This window comes from Carettochelys insculpta, chromosome 19 (genome assembly GCF_033958435.1).
Source record: "Carettochelys insculpta isolate YL-2023 chromosome 19, ASM3395843v1, whole genome shotgun sequence".
Classification (NCBI taxonomy): domain Eukaryota; kingdom Metazoa; phylum Chordata; order Testudines; family Carettochelyidae; genus Carettochelys; species Carettochelys insculpta.
In genome coordinates this window covers 26,697,662-26,715,532 of record NC_134155.1, presented here as the reverse complement: position 1 = coordinate 26,715,532, position 17,871 = coordinate 26,697,662, and the positions used below count along the sequence as shown (strand labels likewise).

Genomic DNA, 17,871 nt, shown 5'->3' with positions numbered 1-17,871 from the left:
AGATGCTCCATGGCCTGTGCTGTAGAGAAGTCAGACTAGATGGTCACAATGGTACTCAGTGGTACCACACTATGAATCTAGTCCACAAATAATTCCATAATGGCTGGGCCAGTTTTCCTCTCTAGCCTACAAGGCAATTTTCTTCAGAGTTCTAGGTGCCTGAACAACAGCCCCAACAGGAGAGCTTTCTCAAGCTCAAAAGTGTTACATGTCGGCAGTAACAACACTATTGTAAGTTCTGAAAGCAACAGTATCAGACTCTTGTACAATCTCAAACAGTTGCATGCAGGATCCGTCTCTTCCTACATATTAGTTCCAGTCTTTCCCTCCTCCACAGCTCATTCATGGAACACAGTGGTTGCTTTGTGAATGTAGCCCAATTTCTCCTGCAGATGCCAACTGTTCAGAAGTGGGCTGTGATCGCAGGGGAGAGCCCTTCAGTGAGCACCACTTGGTTATGCATGGACAGACATCAAGAAAGGATTTTCTACAATCAGTTTTACAAACACAAGTACATAACATTTATTTTTAAATTTCCAATTTATTACAAGTACAGCCCTTAGCAGAACCCCCCACCCCCATGACTTTTTTTTAAAAAATAGTACAGTTCTAGAGGTGTCACTGTGTAGCAGCTGCACAAATGTCAGTATTAACAAGACAAAACAAAGCCTTCAAGGGGGGTGTCACACAAGTGTCAGTGCTAGTTTGGTTGGATAGGATGGTGGGACTGGGTGGGAAAAGGAGGCTGGAATTCTGCTATAGGCTCACAAGAGTGAGTCTAGGACTGAACCAAGTGCTAGGTTTAAAAAACAAAAATGAATACACAAAATTGGACTGCTGTCTTCATTAACATTTTTATTCTCAAATCATAGGAGTTGCACCAGTTTTTTTTTAATTTGATGATCAGTACAGAATAGCCACAAAGCTATTTTGTTCCAATTTAAAGACATGTCATAAAAAGTTCAAACCCTGATTTTGTTAGACCAAAATCTGTCACAAGGAGGGAGAGGCAAAGTAAGTTTTGCTTAAACAGAAATCAAGAACTCAAGTGGCACAACTTACTGGGGACTCATGACAGAGCAATGCCTCTCTCCCCAGCACAACCTATCCTCTCCACTAGCCAACAGCTGTGTGAGAATCCACACTTCTGCTGTTACTGGGAATGGCAGATGGGTTGGGGGGAAGGAAACTGAGTTAGTGGAGGCATTACTATATGAGAGTAAATCTAGAAAGGGGGCACTAGAGTCCTCTGCCTTCTTCCCAAACAAATTCCCCAGCTTAATTCCAGCTACTGAGAGAAAAACAGGAGTTTTAGAGGGAAAAATATAAAGCAAACACATTTTCATATAAACTGTACTGTACATGTGCCAAAGCAAGACAAAGGTATCTTACAAGGTGTTCTTTATACAAGCTCACTGCTAGAAACAAGTGACTTAGACTAGAAAATTAATTTAAAAAGTTACATAGAACAAATTTCTGCTGCTTCTGCCTCCTGGGGGTTTTCTACCAGATGTGTGAGAATGCCATGCTCTCGGACATGCCTCTGGCATTTGGTACGTTCACTCAAAGGGCTACATGATTATGTGCTGTTAAAGGTGAGCACGGGAACCAACAGTCTAGTCCTTGCCACATCCACGTAGAGAGCTGCAGTCAGAAGAAAAAGCTCCTCAGAGCACAACCTCAGGAGACTGCCTCCCTAGAAGAGACAGGGAAGAGAAGCAAGAGCACCTCAAAGCCATTTGTTTTATGATGCTGGTGAAAGCCGTATCTCCATAAATGTAAGTGCTTGCTCACTCTATGTGTCCCTTCATTGGGGGCTCAAAATCATCATATAAATATACAAGAACTAAAGGCCCGTTGGCCTGATCACACTCAGTCCTTCTGTTAAGCAACATGATCCTTCCCCATGCTAGATGAGGGCTGGCTTCATATCACAGGCAGCAGATGGCAGGAGGTCCCACAGCACTCCAGTGTTGACTGCTTAGCTGTAAGGGAAGGAAGCAGCTCCATTCCGAGAAAGCCGATAGTGCCCTAAACAGGAGAGGCTTCACACTCCCCTATTCAATGGGCTTAGGCCAGTTCTTCCACTTGCCCTCCCACCTTCTCCTTCTAGCAGGACAATCCCACAAGAGCTTTATGTATTTTGCTGGAAGCAGTAAGTCACCTCTGCTCACTTGATGGATGGCCAAATACTTCAGGCAGTTACAGAGAAATACAAACTAGAACTGGTCACGGAAAGGCTGGATTAACAAAGACGTGTCTGCTGCTTCCTAATTCCCTTCAGGCAGCCAAGCCTGCCATCCAGCAGCACTGGAAAGCCTGCTCCAACTCTGTCTCCCCCTCCCCCCCAGGCTCCCTGCCCCTCATTTCTTCCTCTTTCGCCCCCTGGAATGTTCAGTGGCCTCTGACTCACTGTCCCCTTCCTGTTCCTCTAGTCCCTGACACCTTACAGAGGGCTTCTTGCGTTTTCTGCGTGAGTACGTGTGGCCAGGCAAGTGTTTGTGCAGCATGTCAATCAAACACTGTTCTGTCTTCTCCAGGCAGGACAGTACGTGGCTCCCATTCCGATTGTAGTGCTCAGCATTGGAGAAGACCTGTTTGATGTCGGAGAGGAACTCTAGCACAGAGCGATAACCACCACATGAGCACTTGCTCTGCATAGTCTGGAAGTCCATGGGGTTGTTGATGACCTCAAAGTAATCTTCAGCTTCCTCTGTGGTCACTGGCTCCCTGCCAAGGAAGGAGTCACAAAGACAGGAGACGAATTAATGTCAGGCACTGGTGTGTCTCTCTCTCTCTCTCTCTCTCACACACACAAACACACACACACACACACACACACACTGCCCCCCCTACAGCCAGCATTCCCTGTAAGCTGTGCACGTGGGTAGCCACCCAGGAGAGTCAGGTGCCCCCCACCGCTGCGTGGATTAGCAGAGCGCCCACAGCCACCAGCATGTATTTCTATTGATGGTGCACATAAAATTTATTCTATCCATGGATGGAAAAAATTAGTGGGAACTCTGCCTGTAGCTCCCCCCAGTAACACCACAATAAATATTGGTAGGTTTGTAAAGGGCGGTAAGCATCAATACCAAACACCCCCCGAGAGGCAGCCAACTTACAGGTGGGGGAACTTAGGCAGTTTCTGTACCTTTTCCTTCACTGAGGGACGCTGGGAGCAGAGCTGAGTGAACTCTGCAGAAGATGGCTGTATTGACTTGACCATGTTTCCTTGGGAGGGAACATTTTGCTTGGCTTTTGGGGAGGTGGTGGTGAAGAAATCCCTCCCCTACCCCAAATGTTCTACTCTTTCCATTACCGTGCAGAGATGGCACTGGGAGCCTGTCACTCCCTAGCTTAAAAAAATCAAACTTTGTTCCTTCCACAGAAGCTGGTCTCCAGAGAGACTGGGCACAGGGGTCCCTCATGTAACAGACAGACCCCCATTCATTTCTCTGCACACATCCTGCTTGGCACACACCCAGGCTTCTGGGCAGCCAGCAGCAGTTTGCAATCATGATTTCATGCAGCCCCAAGATTTAGCCTCTACCACTGCACATGCAGGGACTGGAGGCAGTGCACATGGGGAAGGAAGCCTTAACTGTGTCACCTGAAGGGCCAGCTGAAGCGGTACTTGATAAGTTTATTGAGAATTTCCTCACACTTCTGCAGCTCCAGGCTCTGACGACGTGAAATCTTCTTCGTTTGAAGCATCTGGCCACAGGAAATGGAGCAAACCATTAAAGGGAGGGGAACTGGCATGTGATTTAACTGTAACCAAAATAGCTCCTAAGGACATATCCTCACTGAGGCTTGCTGAGCAGTAAGTCTGAGAGTGAACGCACAGTGCACTAAGTAGCCACGAGGGCCCTACAATCACATACTGTAACCGTTACCTAATGTACACAAGCCAGGTCATCTTTGTGACACTGTGGCAGGCTAGTGCACCATACATTCACTCACACTGTAGCTTACTCACTGCGTGGACAAGCCCCAGGCAGAAGAAAATATCATCTCAGCAGAGTTTTCCTTTTCAATCCTACCACAGAAAGGCATGTCAGTGGGTAGGGGAGAAGTGACACTGCTGCAAAAACTAAAACGTGAGGCACCCAAACCCCACCACCCTCTCTGCAATAATCACGAAACAAACTGCTTCGCTGAGAGAGCTTTGATGCTAGCAGCCAAGAAATGCCATGGAAGCTTGAGTTACACAACGAGAACTGTGTCCAAAATCTTGGACAGGAATAGTTTACAAGGCAGCCTGGTCCTTTTTACCAGGGGTAGGAAACTTTTTCAAAGAGGTTCAAACAGCATGGTATAAGCAAGTGGCCAAAGGAATAAATGACAACAAATGGAGTGTGTAAATCCCTCCCCGCTCCTTGCTCCCTGGGCGGACAGCATGCGACAGGCAAAGGACAGGAAGAAAGCAGTTGTGGTGCTGTAGTAAGAGGCCTGCAGCAGAGGTTACCATGCCATTTTAAATACCAAACAGCAGCTGATGGCCTCAAGCTTTGCTGCACTCAAGAAATAAGCAGTGCATGAGGTCGGCCATTTGCCTAGGGATTTGTAGCAGGTCAGCCTCTACTATGCTGGCATCCCTCTAAGCTCTGTAGGTGTCACTGCATACAAATATGCTGGGTACACAGAGAACCGCAGTAATATCCTGGACCCAGGGTACATGTTTTAACAAACCAGCTTTGCTCTGGTATGAAGGCGGGAGCTAACAAGACTTATTTCCTCAGCCTGGAGGGCTGGAGACAGGGCAACAATATTTTATCCAGGCCCACAATTCCCAGATGCCAATGCTTTTAGAGGAGACCATTCCTCACCCAAAGGTGCCTCTAGCTGGCTATGATGCACTTCCCCTGCTTTGGAGAGCAGGCAACAAGCAACAAAGACCAGCAAAAAGAGCCCTACTGTACAAGTTACACAAGGCAACTACAGACCTACTTAGCCACTTCTTTTCCCACACCAGGCACTTTAAATGCAGGTGTTTGAGCCCCAAGGCTCACACTCCTGTCTAAAAAGCAAAAAATGCTGATATAGGGTGGAGCTCCTCTTCCATAACAACCAGCTTAACACTGGTCATCAGATGTACAGCAGATCTATGAAAAACTCTAGTAACACCACACCATTGGGCTAGAACGACAATATCTCCACATAATCCTCATGGCTACGTCCCCAGGACAGTCACCACACACCCCAACTCCACCCTTCCCAGTGAACCCCCAGGATGGGCTCTATTCAAACACAAAAAGTTTTATTCATTAAATGTCAAGTGAAACCTACACCAGTGAAATTATGTCCTGAAGGTTGGGGAGTGACCATCCGAACAACAACTGCCAGAAAACGGCCAAGCCTGGGGAGTGAGGGTCCAGCATTGTTGGGATTCTATCACCATCCCGGACCCCTCTCTTCCCCCACCTCTCTGCACAGACATATGGATACTATTTAAAACCCTTTAACAAGCTGCAGGCCGCCTGCTAATCAAGGGGGACAATGTGTAAAAGCGGCTGGGGAAAGATTCCTGGCATATCCATGCTCCGTTTGTGCTGGGCCCTTAAGGATACACTGCCTTTGTTAGCCTGACCTCAGTGCTGTGTGGATTTCACAGTACAATTCAGGACATTTCTTTGAGAAGGGGAGGGGAAGGAGGAAGAGTGGCACCTGTTGAGTTTATAACTCTCAAACTGAGCAATCTCCTGGAGGCAATTTGGCTCTTACCAGCTCATCAACGTCTGCTCCATTGACAGGTGTGGCCCGCTGCCGGGGTCCTCTGGTGGCATGCGATTGTTTCTTCCCTTGGTACCGACCTTGCCTGGCAGGGTACATCACTGTGCTCTGCTTGCCCTTGGCTGCCTTCCTGGGTCTCACTGAAACAAATCAGCCACAGTTTTAAGGACAAGTTCATCTGGGAGAGAATTCTGAGAGAGGCTCAAACCAAGGAGAGAGGATGACAGTGGAAAAGCTTTTTCACCCTGTAGGCTTCTGCTCCGGGTGTTAAGCTCACCCAAGTATTGTCACCTCTCCAAACCACTGAACTTGCCTCCATCACAGGCAGGATAGCCAAGAACCTCATCTCCGTGGAGACAGTCATATGGAATAGCAATAATGCAACCATTCAAAGAAGAATTTGGTGCTACAGAAAGGTTTAAATGGAGAGTGCACCATCTGTGCCCAGCTGTACCAAAGCAGGCAAGCTCACACTCCTGTCTCAGGTAGCTGGACAGGTGCTGCTTCTCACCCATCTTTACTCACTTCTGTATACAGTAAGTAAGCCAAGCAACCCTACCTCTTTCTCCAGGTGAAGCAAATGTCCCCTTTCCAGAAAGAGCACCCACAGTTGACAAGGCTGTCACTCCTACTCATGAGTGACCATACACACAGCCAGCAGGCCCTCTAGTTGAAAGGGAATTTGGATTTTGAGCTCTTGATGAGCAAGATTCAGCTGGCAGTGTTGAAGCAGAAAATTCCTAGTGCTGAAACTCTAATAATCCAATCCCTCGAAGGAAGCGAGTTAAGCTGTGGAGATAACTTACTCCTTCCTTCACTGTTCAGATGAGAAATGTGTGGGAATCCCTGGGTTTCCTGTTGCCCACTTGCTCCCTGCTAGAGTGTGGATGGCTGAATGTGTGTCTTTACAGACATTTACAAGTGACCCACACAATGGGATAAGCCAGTTGCTAAGTCCCCCTGAAAAGCTAACTGTGTGCACAGTGAGTGTCGAGTTACCCTGGCAGGGATCCACATGCTGCAATTGGTAAACAATAGAATTTTGTTCCTAAACACTGGGACTGCTGCATTATGCCCCAGATAAACGTTTTTTGCTCATTTGTCAGCTTGCCTGTCACCATTTTAAATAGAGGACAATGCAAGCCTGGTGTCAAACTGTCTCCTGTCTTAAATTTCTCCTGCAACCCCTGTGCACTGGGTGTATGCTAGTTCTTCTTCCTGAGCAAGCGTCTTCCACATGGTCATAAATGCATATGAAAGCCATATCCAACATGTGGCAATCCTTCACTTGTGGCCTCTAATCCAGCCCTGTCCAATAAATCATCTTGTCAGGCCCCCTGCAGGAGCAGCGTGTGTCAGGGCAGTGGGATGTCTGTATACTGTCGCTACTGCTTGTGTGTCAAGTTCGCAGCATGTGTTAAATGTCTGACAATCCAACATTCTATATTCTATCCTCAGGATAAATGCTACAGAAGGATTAACTGGGACTTCTACACTAAAACAAAAGTTTTCCACCATGACCTTTCCATGCTAATGCCCTGTAAAGCTGAGGGTTCAGTTGAATGCTTTATTTTTAGTGACAGTAACCTTCTTTTGCTATTGTCTGAAAACCCTGGCTTTGGTCCCAGAACTGGAATGTAGCAGGGGCTGAACATATTCCAAGGCTATGTCTAGCTTACAGCAATTTGTCGACAGACTTTTTATCAGAAAATATATTACGACAAAACTTCTGTGGACAGATCGCAGCCAAACTGCCTGGCCCCTCGCTCAACAAAACAGCCACCTGGAAGCACAGCAGACAGGACCGTCTGGTGTACCGGAGGTGTTGACAGGGGGTCCTGCGGAATGTCCAGACCAGCTTTCTGTCGACAGATCTCTGTCAGAGGCATTATGCCTCATGGGGAGAGGAATAAGACTGTTGATAAAAGTGCTGCGTTCTGTCCATTTACCATCAACAGAAAGCCTTTGCAATCTAGATGCTCCCCGGGCTTTGGTGACAAAAAGCCAGTTTTGTTGACAAAATCCTCTAGTGCAGACATAGCTCAAGCATGGCCATGGATAGTACATAGAACAAAGATCAACCTATATCAGAAGATCAGGGAATGTCCCAGAAATTAAATAAAATGGGAAAATGCATAAGGCCTGAACCAGACAGCTGGAGCTTGGTAGCAGGGGGCTGGGGGAAGAAGCTCAATGGTTTGAGCACTGGCCTGCTAAACCCAGGGAGGTGAGTTCAAACCCTGAGGAGGCCATTTAGGGGTCTAAGGCAAACAGGATTTTTTTTTAAATTCGTGAGGGATGGTCATGCTTGGAACTGCTGAAAGAGCAGGGGACTGGACTTGATGACCTCTCAATGTCCCTTCCAATTCTAATTTTCTAGTCTCTTCTATTCATGTACATTCCATAGCTGGAGACTCTTGGGATAATGTGTACAAATCCCGAGCCTCAGTCACTAACTTCCAGCACCAGCTTTAGCTGAAGAATTAGTCCGAAGCTGCAACTTTCCCATTAATGACATTTCAGCTGAAATCCAAGGGCGTGCACGTACATTTCAAGGAGCTTTCCAGTTCATGCTTCTTGATCTATTCCACCAGGCCACTGTCAAATCCCCAAAAACAAATGAGAAGGGTGAGGCATGGCAGGCAAGAAACTCTGCTGGCCTTGGGGTAGCAGAACATTTGTTCTGCTTAGTCTGGAAATGTAATTTTGAACCTGCGGCGTGAAGTAGTATCAGATCCTCAACAACATGTTTCCCACCCATGAAAGCTGGTCCAACAAAAGACTTTCCTCTCCCACCTCGTCTCTAGTATCTCGGATCTCTGGCTACAACAATACTACACACCTTTTCAATCCTGGCGCTTTATGTCACTCAATTGCCAGATAAAGAGCTGAGCACAGGTACTAGAACCCTGTTAGAAGCTTCTCTGTTAAAGTCTGTTCAGCTGGGTGAGGGCCTGACTCATATTGCAGCCTGGACAGCAGACACTGGTTGTTCTACAGGAAGTGACAAGTAAAGGTGAATTTTAATAATGTACAAAGGGAACCTCATGGCAACAGGCTATAATTATACCCCACATCTGCAATCAGATACTATCTGAAATGCAAAACTGAAAGTTCAATTTTGAAGCAGGGAAGGAAGAGAGAGACAGCACTCCACTTCCTAGGCGCAGCAAATGCTGAAAAGTAATTAAGTATTAACAAAAATCAATCAATCATGTGGCTTGCTAACTCTTTGCTGCTGTGGGCCACTGCTGACAGCTTAGCAGCAGTTTTTATTGCATCAGCTGTGAATCAAGAAGCGTGGATAGCCACACTGGAATGTAACCGTGCTCCTGCTCCTTGGAGTTGACATACTATTTAAATTGCTGCAAGGACAGACTCAGTCCCAAAGTAGCAAGAGGCATGGAAGCAGTCAATTCCCATTTCTCCACAAATATATCACATGACTACTGCAGCCTTGTCTGAAAAGAACCCCTTTATACACCCATCTGAGAATCTATTCACTTCCTCAGAAGACAAGATACATGACAAAGATGAAGCAGACTACAGCTGAGCCCACACAATAACTTGTAGCCAGACTTACATTTCAATCCAGCAACCTCATAATCTTCTTCCTCTTCTTCATCCTCCTCAGCATCTTGCTCATCTGGGCCCTCCTCACCCTCTTCACCCTCCTCTTCAGCAGAATCTTCAGTATAGTTTCTAAAGGCATGATTAGACAGATGACACACTGGATAAACTAGCAGACGAGCACAGAGCCTGGTTAGCCTTGACCCTGGGAGTTTCACTGCATATTTGTTCAAATACTAACTTGCTGACCACCTCAAATCTAAAACAAACATTTGCTTCAAATTGCTTCATGCTATAGCAATCTGTTCTTTTTCAACAAGGATATTGTATTATAGTTATGGTTGAGATGGCACTGAGGCAAAGCACAGAGAGTTCACATGCACAGGTATCAGGAAACAGTTCTCATTCCAACAGTACCTTTGTATACACCTATTCAGGAATAACAATTATAACAAAACACAGGAAACACAAAACAATATGTATGGACAAAGGGGCAGAGATGCTTGCTGTGGAGCTACAGCTTTGAATTTTCTGCTTTGCATGAATAAAGTCTCAATCATTCATTAAGTGGAAAAAAATTAAATTCATGCAACACTACGAGCTGCAGGGTATTCCAAGGCCAAAATTCTCTCCCCTTCTGCTCCAGCTGGGAAGAATAAAGTAGTAAATAGATAAGACAGGTGTTACTCCACCTGATGGCTCACATCCAAGAGCAAAGCAGCTTGCAGATGACTCTGATACATCAAAGCAACTGTGATCTCAGACTAGAACAGCTGTGTTAAAGCCTTGCCATTTCAAAACCACCCTGATAAACTCCTTTTAAACAGTGCCCAGAGAGTAATTAATACTCAGACTCATATACCACCTGCATATGACAGTATAATATATTCATATCACTGCTCTGGAGGAGACGCTGGATAGATACCTGTTCTTCAAGTGGTAGTTGGTAGTCTTATCCCTCTGGCATACATGAAAATGCAAGTCATAGTCATGTCTGAGAGAGAATACAGTGGGTATCAGATCTTTTGAACTCAAAGGGGAGTGATAAAATTTCACTGCCTACCATGGACTACATAACCAGTTTTGCTCAACATTGCTCTCTGCTGAGTAACAGACTAAGGGCTGTCTCTCCCTATCTCTCTGGGATGGGCAGGAACAGTTTTGTCAACTTTGGAGAGCTCATGTCCACTGTAAGTCAGAAAGGACTGAAGTGCTAGGAACAAGCAGCTAGATTTACTGCTCAGATAAGATACACCAAGCAAGTTTCAGCACTAACAGCAGTCCTTTCTTACTACAGAGAAGTTTTTCCACTACCACGGTGATGTTATTTACTTAATCCCCTGAAAATGTCATGGGTCATTACAACACAGATGCTCTAATGTAAAAGCAGCCTGAAAAGATTGCTCTGCTATTGTTCAAGTGCCATCAGGTAATCTAGGTATTTCCCTCTTCTAAAAGCTGTTACTTATTAAGGACTGAAGCTTTGGTCTCTTGGTAAAAGACTCCTTAGTTCTCAGAGCCAGAGTAGAATCCTACCCCAGTAAAATCACTAAAAGAAACAAGGTTCTCACCTTCCCCGGGAGCTGCGCCTAGCAGTAGAAGGCTGGCAAGCTGGGCACTGCCACTCGCCATCTGGTATCTCATAGAGTGCTGGTCTCAGACAAAACAGGTGGAAAGCTTTGTTACACTCATCACACAGGATCAGCTTATCATCTTCCCCTACAAGAAGAGAGAACTTGCATGAAGTCTAGTAGCACAGCCCTGCTCACCCTGAGGGGAAGCAGTTACAGTTACAATTGAGAAAGAGGCTGAGGTGGAGGGCAACAAAATCCCCTCAAGCAGTACAGAAGCCTTAAAGCTGTTGCATCTGGCTTTGGGCAACATAGTGCAATGGCCTCAGGCAGAACAATGCCACTTTATTCCTCACTAACTTGAGCAAAAACCCATTTTGAGCCAGCTGCTTAGTAAAAAGAACTTCACAACATGCATTTCCTTCCTACACCTCAAATTCTAGTTCTGTCAAATCAAGCCTGTTGTACCTAAGATGGGATGCAGCCCACAACCTCGATTTGGCCCACTAAATCACCAGATCAGGTCTTCCCACTCAGCCATGGGACTGCGGTGGAAGCTTAGTAAGGCTTCCTGGGCCCCACCACACCAACGCAGGGGCCGGCCATGCTGACTCTGCTGACTCAAGTCATGCAGTCTGGATATGAAATGAGGACATCACTCTTTCCAGAATGGATTTTTGTGCTGAAGGACTTTCCTATGACAGGGATTTGTATCCAAGTGATGCTCAATATTCAGCACTTTCACAAAAACAGGGAACAACCCTCTCATGACGTGCAAGACCAAGTACTTCAGAAGACAACATCTTGACATGTGGCAGAGGGGATGGAAAACACTCTCCTCTGTTTTGTAGCTTATAAGTTTAATATCAAGACATTTAAATTGAGTTACACTCCACGAGCTCCTGTGATATTAGTGTTTATGCTTCTGTATGAGTGACTCCTGATGTTCAGAACAAAAGCTCAGCCAGAAGCAGGATGCAGGGACTCACTATAGGAGCTTGCTGCCTAGGTAGAGCATAAAGCAGGCATCAGTGTTGCCCACTATTAAGTGAGGTTGAGGCTGGAATCCATACCTTTCTTGCGACACACTTTGCATCTGGCATTCTCTGCAGACATATCCCACTTGATACAGGCATCCAACATCCCAAGCAGCACATGCATACGCGAGAAGGTCTGGGCCTCGCGGATTGCTGTCTTCCATTTTTCCACTGCTGAAGCAACCTGCAGACAGAACTCAGTTTATACCAAAACATAGCTCATGACGAACTTGAAGACTTTTTACATTTCTTACTTGAGACCCTTGTCAGCCTTCAGCTATTGTATTTTTTACCTTCTACACAGCCTTCTGGTCCTATTTGACATTTACCCTCTAACCAGCCTCATTGGACCACACATCTTGTTTATAACACTACATAGTTTTTTTGTGCTTCGTGACTAGGCCAAAACCATCTACACAACTGAACTGTACTCTTTACTTTGAAAGTCTAACCCAGATACTCAGTCAAAGAAAAACAGAATTTTAGACTCCTTAAAAGTAGGATGAATGTTAAAAGACATTTGACAGGTATTGTTCAGGCCATGACTGCTGAGAACAGCCTGTGCTGCCCTCTAGCGGACATCTGATGAGCCATTCAAATCTGTTGGAGATACCCATTAAAAGCCCTCAAAACTGTTTATCTGACAATGGTACCAGCCACAGTTTGCTTTGACAGGCAAAACACCCTGAGCTTCAAATGCAAGAACAGTTATTTTCACTGAGCTGTGATAACTTCAGCACGTCTGAGGTCCTCTCACTAGGTGCAAATTAGACAACAGTATTAAAAGCTGTAATTTGCACCAACATGACTGTTTTTAAAATTCTACATGCAGGCTCCAGCAAAGTTGAAGTCAGAAAAGCACTAGAACATAGAAACAATCCACGGTCACTGCACGTGCAGCCAGAAGTCTAATCTTCTGCTTTACAATGATGAGGTGTTGGTCTAGATCTGACAATGACACAATAATAGAAGTTCAGTAAATGTTCTACCCTGGGGCGGGGGGGAAAAAAAACAGTGAAGCGGGGTAAGGGGAAGAGAAGAAAGAGAAGACTAAACTTTGCAGCCGACAGCAATTTGTGAGCCAAACAAAACCCAGGATTTTTTTTTTTTTTTTTTTTTTTTTTTTGGCAGAGTTGCACATTTCTCTCCCACTGATTTCAATGAAGTACAGAGTGTACTCAATGTCTGAAAAAGCCCAAACTTTTCTAACACCCTCATGTCCTCACTGTTGCTTGTCGGTGTGTACTTACAGCAGGAGACATCCTCAGGGCCTATGGAAAATTGCCCAGAAAATTATGGGGATTGCAAGGCATTCTTTCCTTTTCGTAGAACAGATTCTGCTTAGATTTTTTTACTCAATTCTGTGGAATTTGTAAGATTTTTGCCACCATTTCCCAAGTGGTATGAGGCTTTGGCATTTCTGCAATACCATTCTCCTGGGGAATTCATGTTATTGTTTCACCATAACCAGCCAGCACAGCATGAAAAAAATGGTTACCTCTCAATTTTCTTTGAGATGTGTTGCTCCTGCCTACTCCATAGGTGTGTGCATGAGCCACATGCACAATCACTGGAGAATTTTTCCCTCATCAGTACCCCTCAGGTCAGCTGTAGAGGCTCCTGGCATGGCCCCTATAAGATGCTGTACATAGGAAGCTGACAGCCCCCCAGCCTCTCTGGTCTGTCTTGCCCAATTTATTCTGATAGAGTGGAAGTGGGAGGAATCTGGAACAGACATGAGCAACATATCTCAAAAACATTATTTTCTTCAAGTGATTGCTCGTCTGTATTCCAACAGGTGATTCACCAGCAGTTGCTCCAGGAGAGATTGGAGATCACCTGGTTGCCAACTGAAGGACCTTCTCTCTCGGCAGTCACTCAATCACAAGTAGGACATCTTCATGTCACCCTCCTATTTGTGTCCGCTGACAGCTGCTCAGCCGGATTCTGGAGCCGCAGATCTTATCACAGAAGTGGTAGGTGTTGGTAGCTGCTGGGGGGGAGGGGGGCAGGGCAGTCTTTGCCGCACTTCTCTCCTCCTCCACCTCTCCTCGTCTGCACTGTGGCAGGACCGCTCAAATTGTGTCACCACCTCACAGATTACTGCTCTCCTCTGGTGATGGTTCTGGGCAACACTCTCCCAAGTGTTGACACCTATGTTGCACTCTTTCATGTGTTCCTTCAGCATGCCCTTAAACTGCTTCTTCCAGTCCCCAATATTCCTCTATTCTTCCTTCAACTCCAAAACAGAATCTGTTTTGGGAGCTGCTGATCAGACATTCAAACTAACAAAGTCCAAAAAAGTTGTTGGTGAATGACAATAGCTTCAATACTGATGATGTTCTACTCTTTCAGGATGCTAGCATTCATGAGCCTAGACTCCCAAGAAATAAATTTAGGATTGTCCTGAGGCAGTGTTCATGATATTGCTCAAGTGCCTTTAAATGACACTTTATGTTGTCCAGGTTTCACATGCGTACGGTAGCACGGGAATAACCACTGTGCTGTATACAGGGAGATTTGTCTTGCCACAGATGTCCTGGGGTTTCCCCAGCCCACCTTGTCACCTTTCTTGAAGAGACTGACAATCAATCAGTGTGTCTCTGAACTCTTGTGGCATCTGCTCCTGATCCTAGATCTTGAGAAACCAGGAGGTGGACTTGCTTTTGAAGCTCTGACCTGTCGTCTTTGAAGACTTTGGCAGGTATGCCATCTAATCCAGTTGCCTCGTTGCACTTCATTGTTTGGATGGCAGCTTGGACCTCACTCAGGGTGGGAGGTGTTGCAAGACCATCCCTTGGAGGCTGCTGAGGGATTTGGTCAAGGAATTCTAGGACCATGGTGGAAAAGCAGCTCAAGAGCTCATAGTGCTCCCTCCAGCAAGGAACAATTGCTTCATTTAGAACAGAATATATGGAGATACAGATCTCATAGAGCTGGAAGGGACCTCAGGAGGTCATCAAGTCCAGTCCCCTGCCCTCTTGGCAGTACCAAGCACCAACCCTGACAGATATTTTTTTTTTAAATCTATTTGCTCCAGACCCCTAAATGGCCTCTTCAAGGATTGAGCTCACAGGCCTGGGTTTAGCAGGCTAATGCTCAAACCACTGAGCTATCCCTTTTCCCCCAGCCCCCATTGTCTTTGAAGAGTTGGGTACCAGCCTCTGATCATGGAATCGGTCTCCCGAGGTTTGTTGATTCATAAATAGCTTTGGTGGCATTGAAGAAACCTCTTGTATCACTGATGATGTCTGAGAGATGCTGGAGTTCTCACACCTTGTCAGGGCCACCATCGTTTTTTTTTCCCTCCTCCCCCAGAGTTCTTGTTTTATGCTGGACTTATGCCCTGGCGTGAGTGTCTCTCCCCATTATACAGCTGTTGTAACTTTGCCAGTCCCTGAAGGCTTTCCTTTTTGCCACAATCAGGCATTCATTTCCACATCATTCTCATCAAACCACTCCTGATGCTTCTTGGACTGGCAGCCAATGGTTTCTTCACAAGCTCCAATGATGGCATTTTTCAATTGACACCAATGTTCCTCCACGTCTTCAGGGTGTACTGTCAGTAGCTTCCTTTGGCGCTCTATCTGAAGTCACTTCATCAGATGGCCCTTCAAGCCTTATACATTGGGTCTTTCAGTGGAACAATTTCCTCCGAGTTCTCCATTCGGTGATAACCCTAACTGCCATCATGGAATGAATAAAGCGGTGATTGGTTCAGCAGTCATCAGCACTAGTCATTGCACGTGTGACAAGGACATCACGCCGATCCCAAGCATGGACGATGACAGTCTATGAGGTGCCAAAGCTTCAAATGAAGGATGTTGCCACGAGGTCTTAAATTTGCTTTCCTGGTGGAAGAGGGTGTTTGTGATGACATGCTGGAGTTCTGCACATTTTGTAAGGAGGAGCACACTCCATTAGAGTTGCTGTTGCCAACTCCTTTCCCAATGGTAGTCCACCAGAGGTTTGAGTCGTTTCCAAATCTGGCACTGAAATCACCCAAGAGAATCATCTTTTCTTTGGGAATGTCTTTCAAGACTTTGTCCAACTGCGTGTAGAACTTGTCATCTTCGGCACCTAGAATTGGTACATAAGCACAGGCAGTTGCCTGTGGGGTTTTGGCAAGCTTGAAGTGAAAAGTCATAAGACGCTCACTGATGCCAAGAGGGACCTTAGATAGGATCTTTGTCAGTTCATTTGTAATGACAAATCCTATTCCATTAATTAGTTTTTCTTCCTTTGGGGTTCCTTTCCAGAAAAAGTGTACCCTCAGCTGTCTTCTCTTAGCCGGTCTAAGCGTTTCTTTAGCTGCTTAGACTCCTTCTGGTCTAAGTGTTTCTGCTAAGGCAGCTATACTGATGTCGAATTGTCACAGCTCATGGGTGATAACTGTTGTGCACCTTGCGGGTCACCCACTGTCTGGACTGTCCATTAGAATCCTAATACTCCATGTTCCAAAGCTTATTGTTCAATTTCAACTGCATAGAGGTGAACCCACTGGATACAGTTATCCAATCATAGGGGCTGAGGTGGACTATATTTAGGGCACCTTTTCTTGCCCTCTCCCGAAGTTGGGTGAGCAGATCAGATCAGATCCTAAATAGGGCTGCTCAGTCATGGATGCAGTAGCCAGAGCACTCTACCACCTCAGTCCTTGAAATTGAATGACTCATATATATATATCCACTGCCTACGTACCGGTCCATGACTAAAAAATTCCAGATTTCACAATCCTGACTCCCCACCCCGGCACCATACGCCAGTCACCGTAGGGCTTAAGTTTATAAGAGTAGTACGCAGAAGAAGATGCCTGGGCATGACTCCTTTTAACATAGGGACACTGTTGCAGAGCAGCCACCACATGATCCTTGACAGATGGAAGTCTCAGGACTAACTGTAAGAGATCCACAGTGATTGGGATCAGCCTTCATCCATCGTCACAGATGATGTGGCATTACCCTTGCTATCCTCCTCCTGTTCTGCTGCTAAGGACTTTTGGGATCACTCTTTGTTTGGACCCTCCCCCTTGACCTTGCCACCATGGAAAACCCTGTCAAGAGTATGAGACTCCCTACAGCTCGAGTTCATTGGAGCACACTAGCCCACTCACCATGACAAGGTGAAGATCCAGAGAGCAGGACTGAAGGACCACTCTGCCAAAGGCAGTGTGGTGGTGTGCCTGCTGGGTGGATCAACAATCATGTGGCTTCCTGACAGTTGTCCTGGACAGGAACCTGTACGAGGAATGTCGCAGAAGAAGCCTGTGCTATTCTATAATCGGCTGTTATTGCCTGCACCAGGACTTTGGCTAGGTTGTAGCAGACCCTGATGTAGGGTCAGATCCATGCTGAAAGGCACTGAGCTGATAAGGAAAAGCCTTTCATTCTCCCTGTTACTGAGTAAAGAGTTGCACAGATTTATGAAATGATCTTGTGAAGCCAATGTAAAACACCAGGGTATGCCTGCTGTCCAGTGAAAGGAGGGCCTTTTGCCTGTCTTTGGCAAGGGGTTTAGGAAAGAAACCAGCAGAAAGATGCCCTTGGTTTAAGTGAAATTATGAAACCACATTAAGCAGGAATACTGGGTGAGAGTGTAGTACACTATGTACACTCCATGATCATGCCCACAATAAAGGGAGTACTGTTTAACAGTGCTTCAAGGAGTGATGAGAACAATCAGATGTTCTTACAGGGCTCAGTGAACACCTATGGTCAAAAATAGTTGCATTTCAGGAAGATACATTGACTTACAGCCACACGGTTTTGAAAGACTTCAGTTCTAGTACTAGTATGGAAGGAAAGGCTTAACTTCACAGTTTTTGTACTGCTATAACTATATTCATTTCCAAACCAATCTTCTTAAATTGATGCTAGCATGGACAAAAGCTCTCCAGTTATCAAAGTAGAGTTTATTCTTGTAAATGTCCCTGTTAAGTACACGAAAACCAGAACAGA

At 45.8% G+C, this 17,871-nt stretch overlaps 1 protein-coding gene across 2 annotated transcripts in view; it reads right to left on the bottom strand.

The window, feature by feature from the left end:
• Nucleotides 1-503: 503 nt before the first annotated feature.
• The window catches only part of BAZ1B (bromodomain adjacent to zinc finger domain 1B), a 129,696-nt gene continuing 112,328 nt past the window's right edge, over nt 504-17,871 (bottom strand). Inside the window, exons 14-20 of one of the 2 annotated variants that reach the window (XM_075013622.1) lie at nt 11,951-12,098; nt 10,878-11,025; nt 10,232-10,300; nt 9,320-9,438; nt 5,728-5,876; nt 3,614-3,717; nt 504-2,730 (exon numbers count right to left, since the gene is read on the bottom strand). In XM_075013622.1, coding sequence (XP_074869723.1) covers nt 2,364-2,730; nt 3,614-3,717; nt 5,728-5,876; nt 9,320-9,438; nt 10,232-10,300; nt 10,878-11,025; nt 11,951-12,098 — 1,104 coding nt within the window. In that variant the 3' untranslated portion in view covers nt 504-2,363. The remainder of the gene's footprint in view (nt 2,731-3,613; nt 3,718-5,727; nt 5,877-9,319; nt 9,439-10,231; nt 10,301-10,877; nt 11,026-11,950; nt 12,099-17,871) is intronic. The other variant, XM_075013623.1, reaches the window with a different exon arrangement.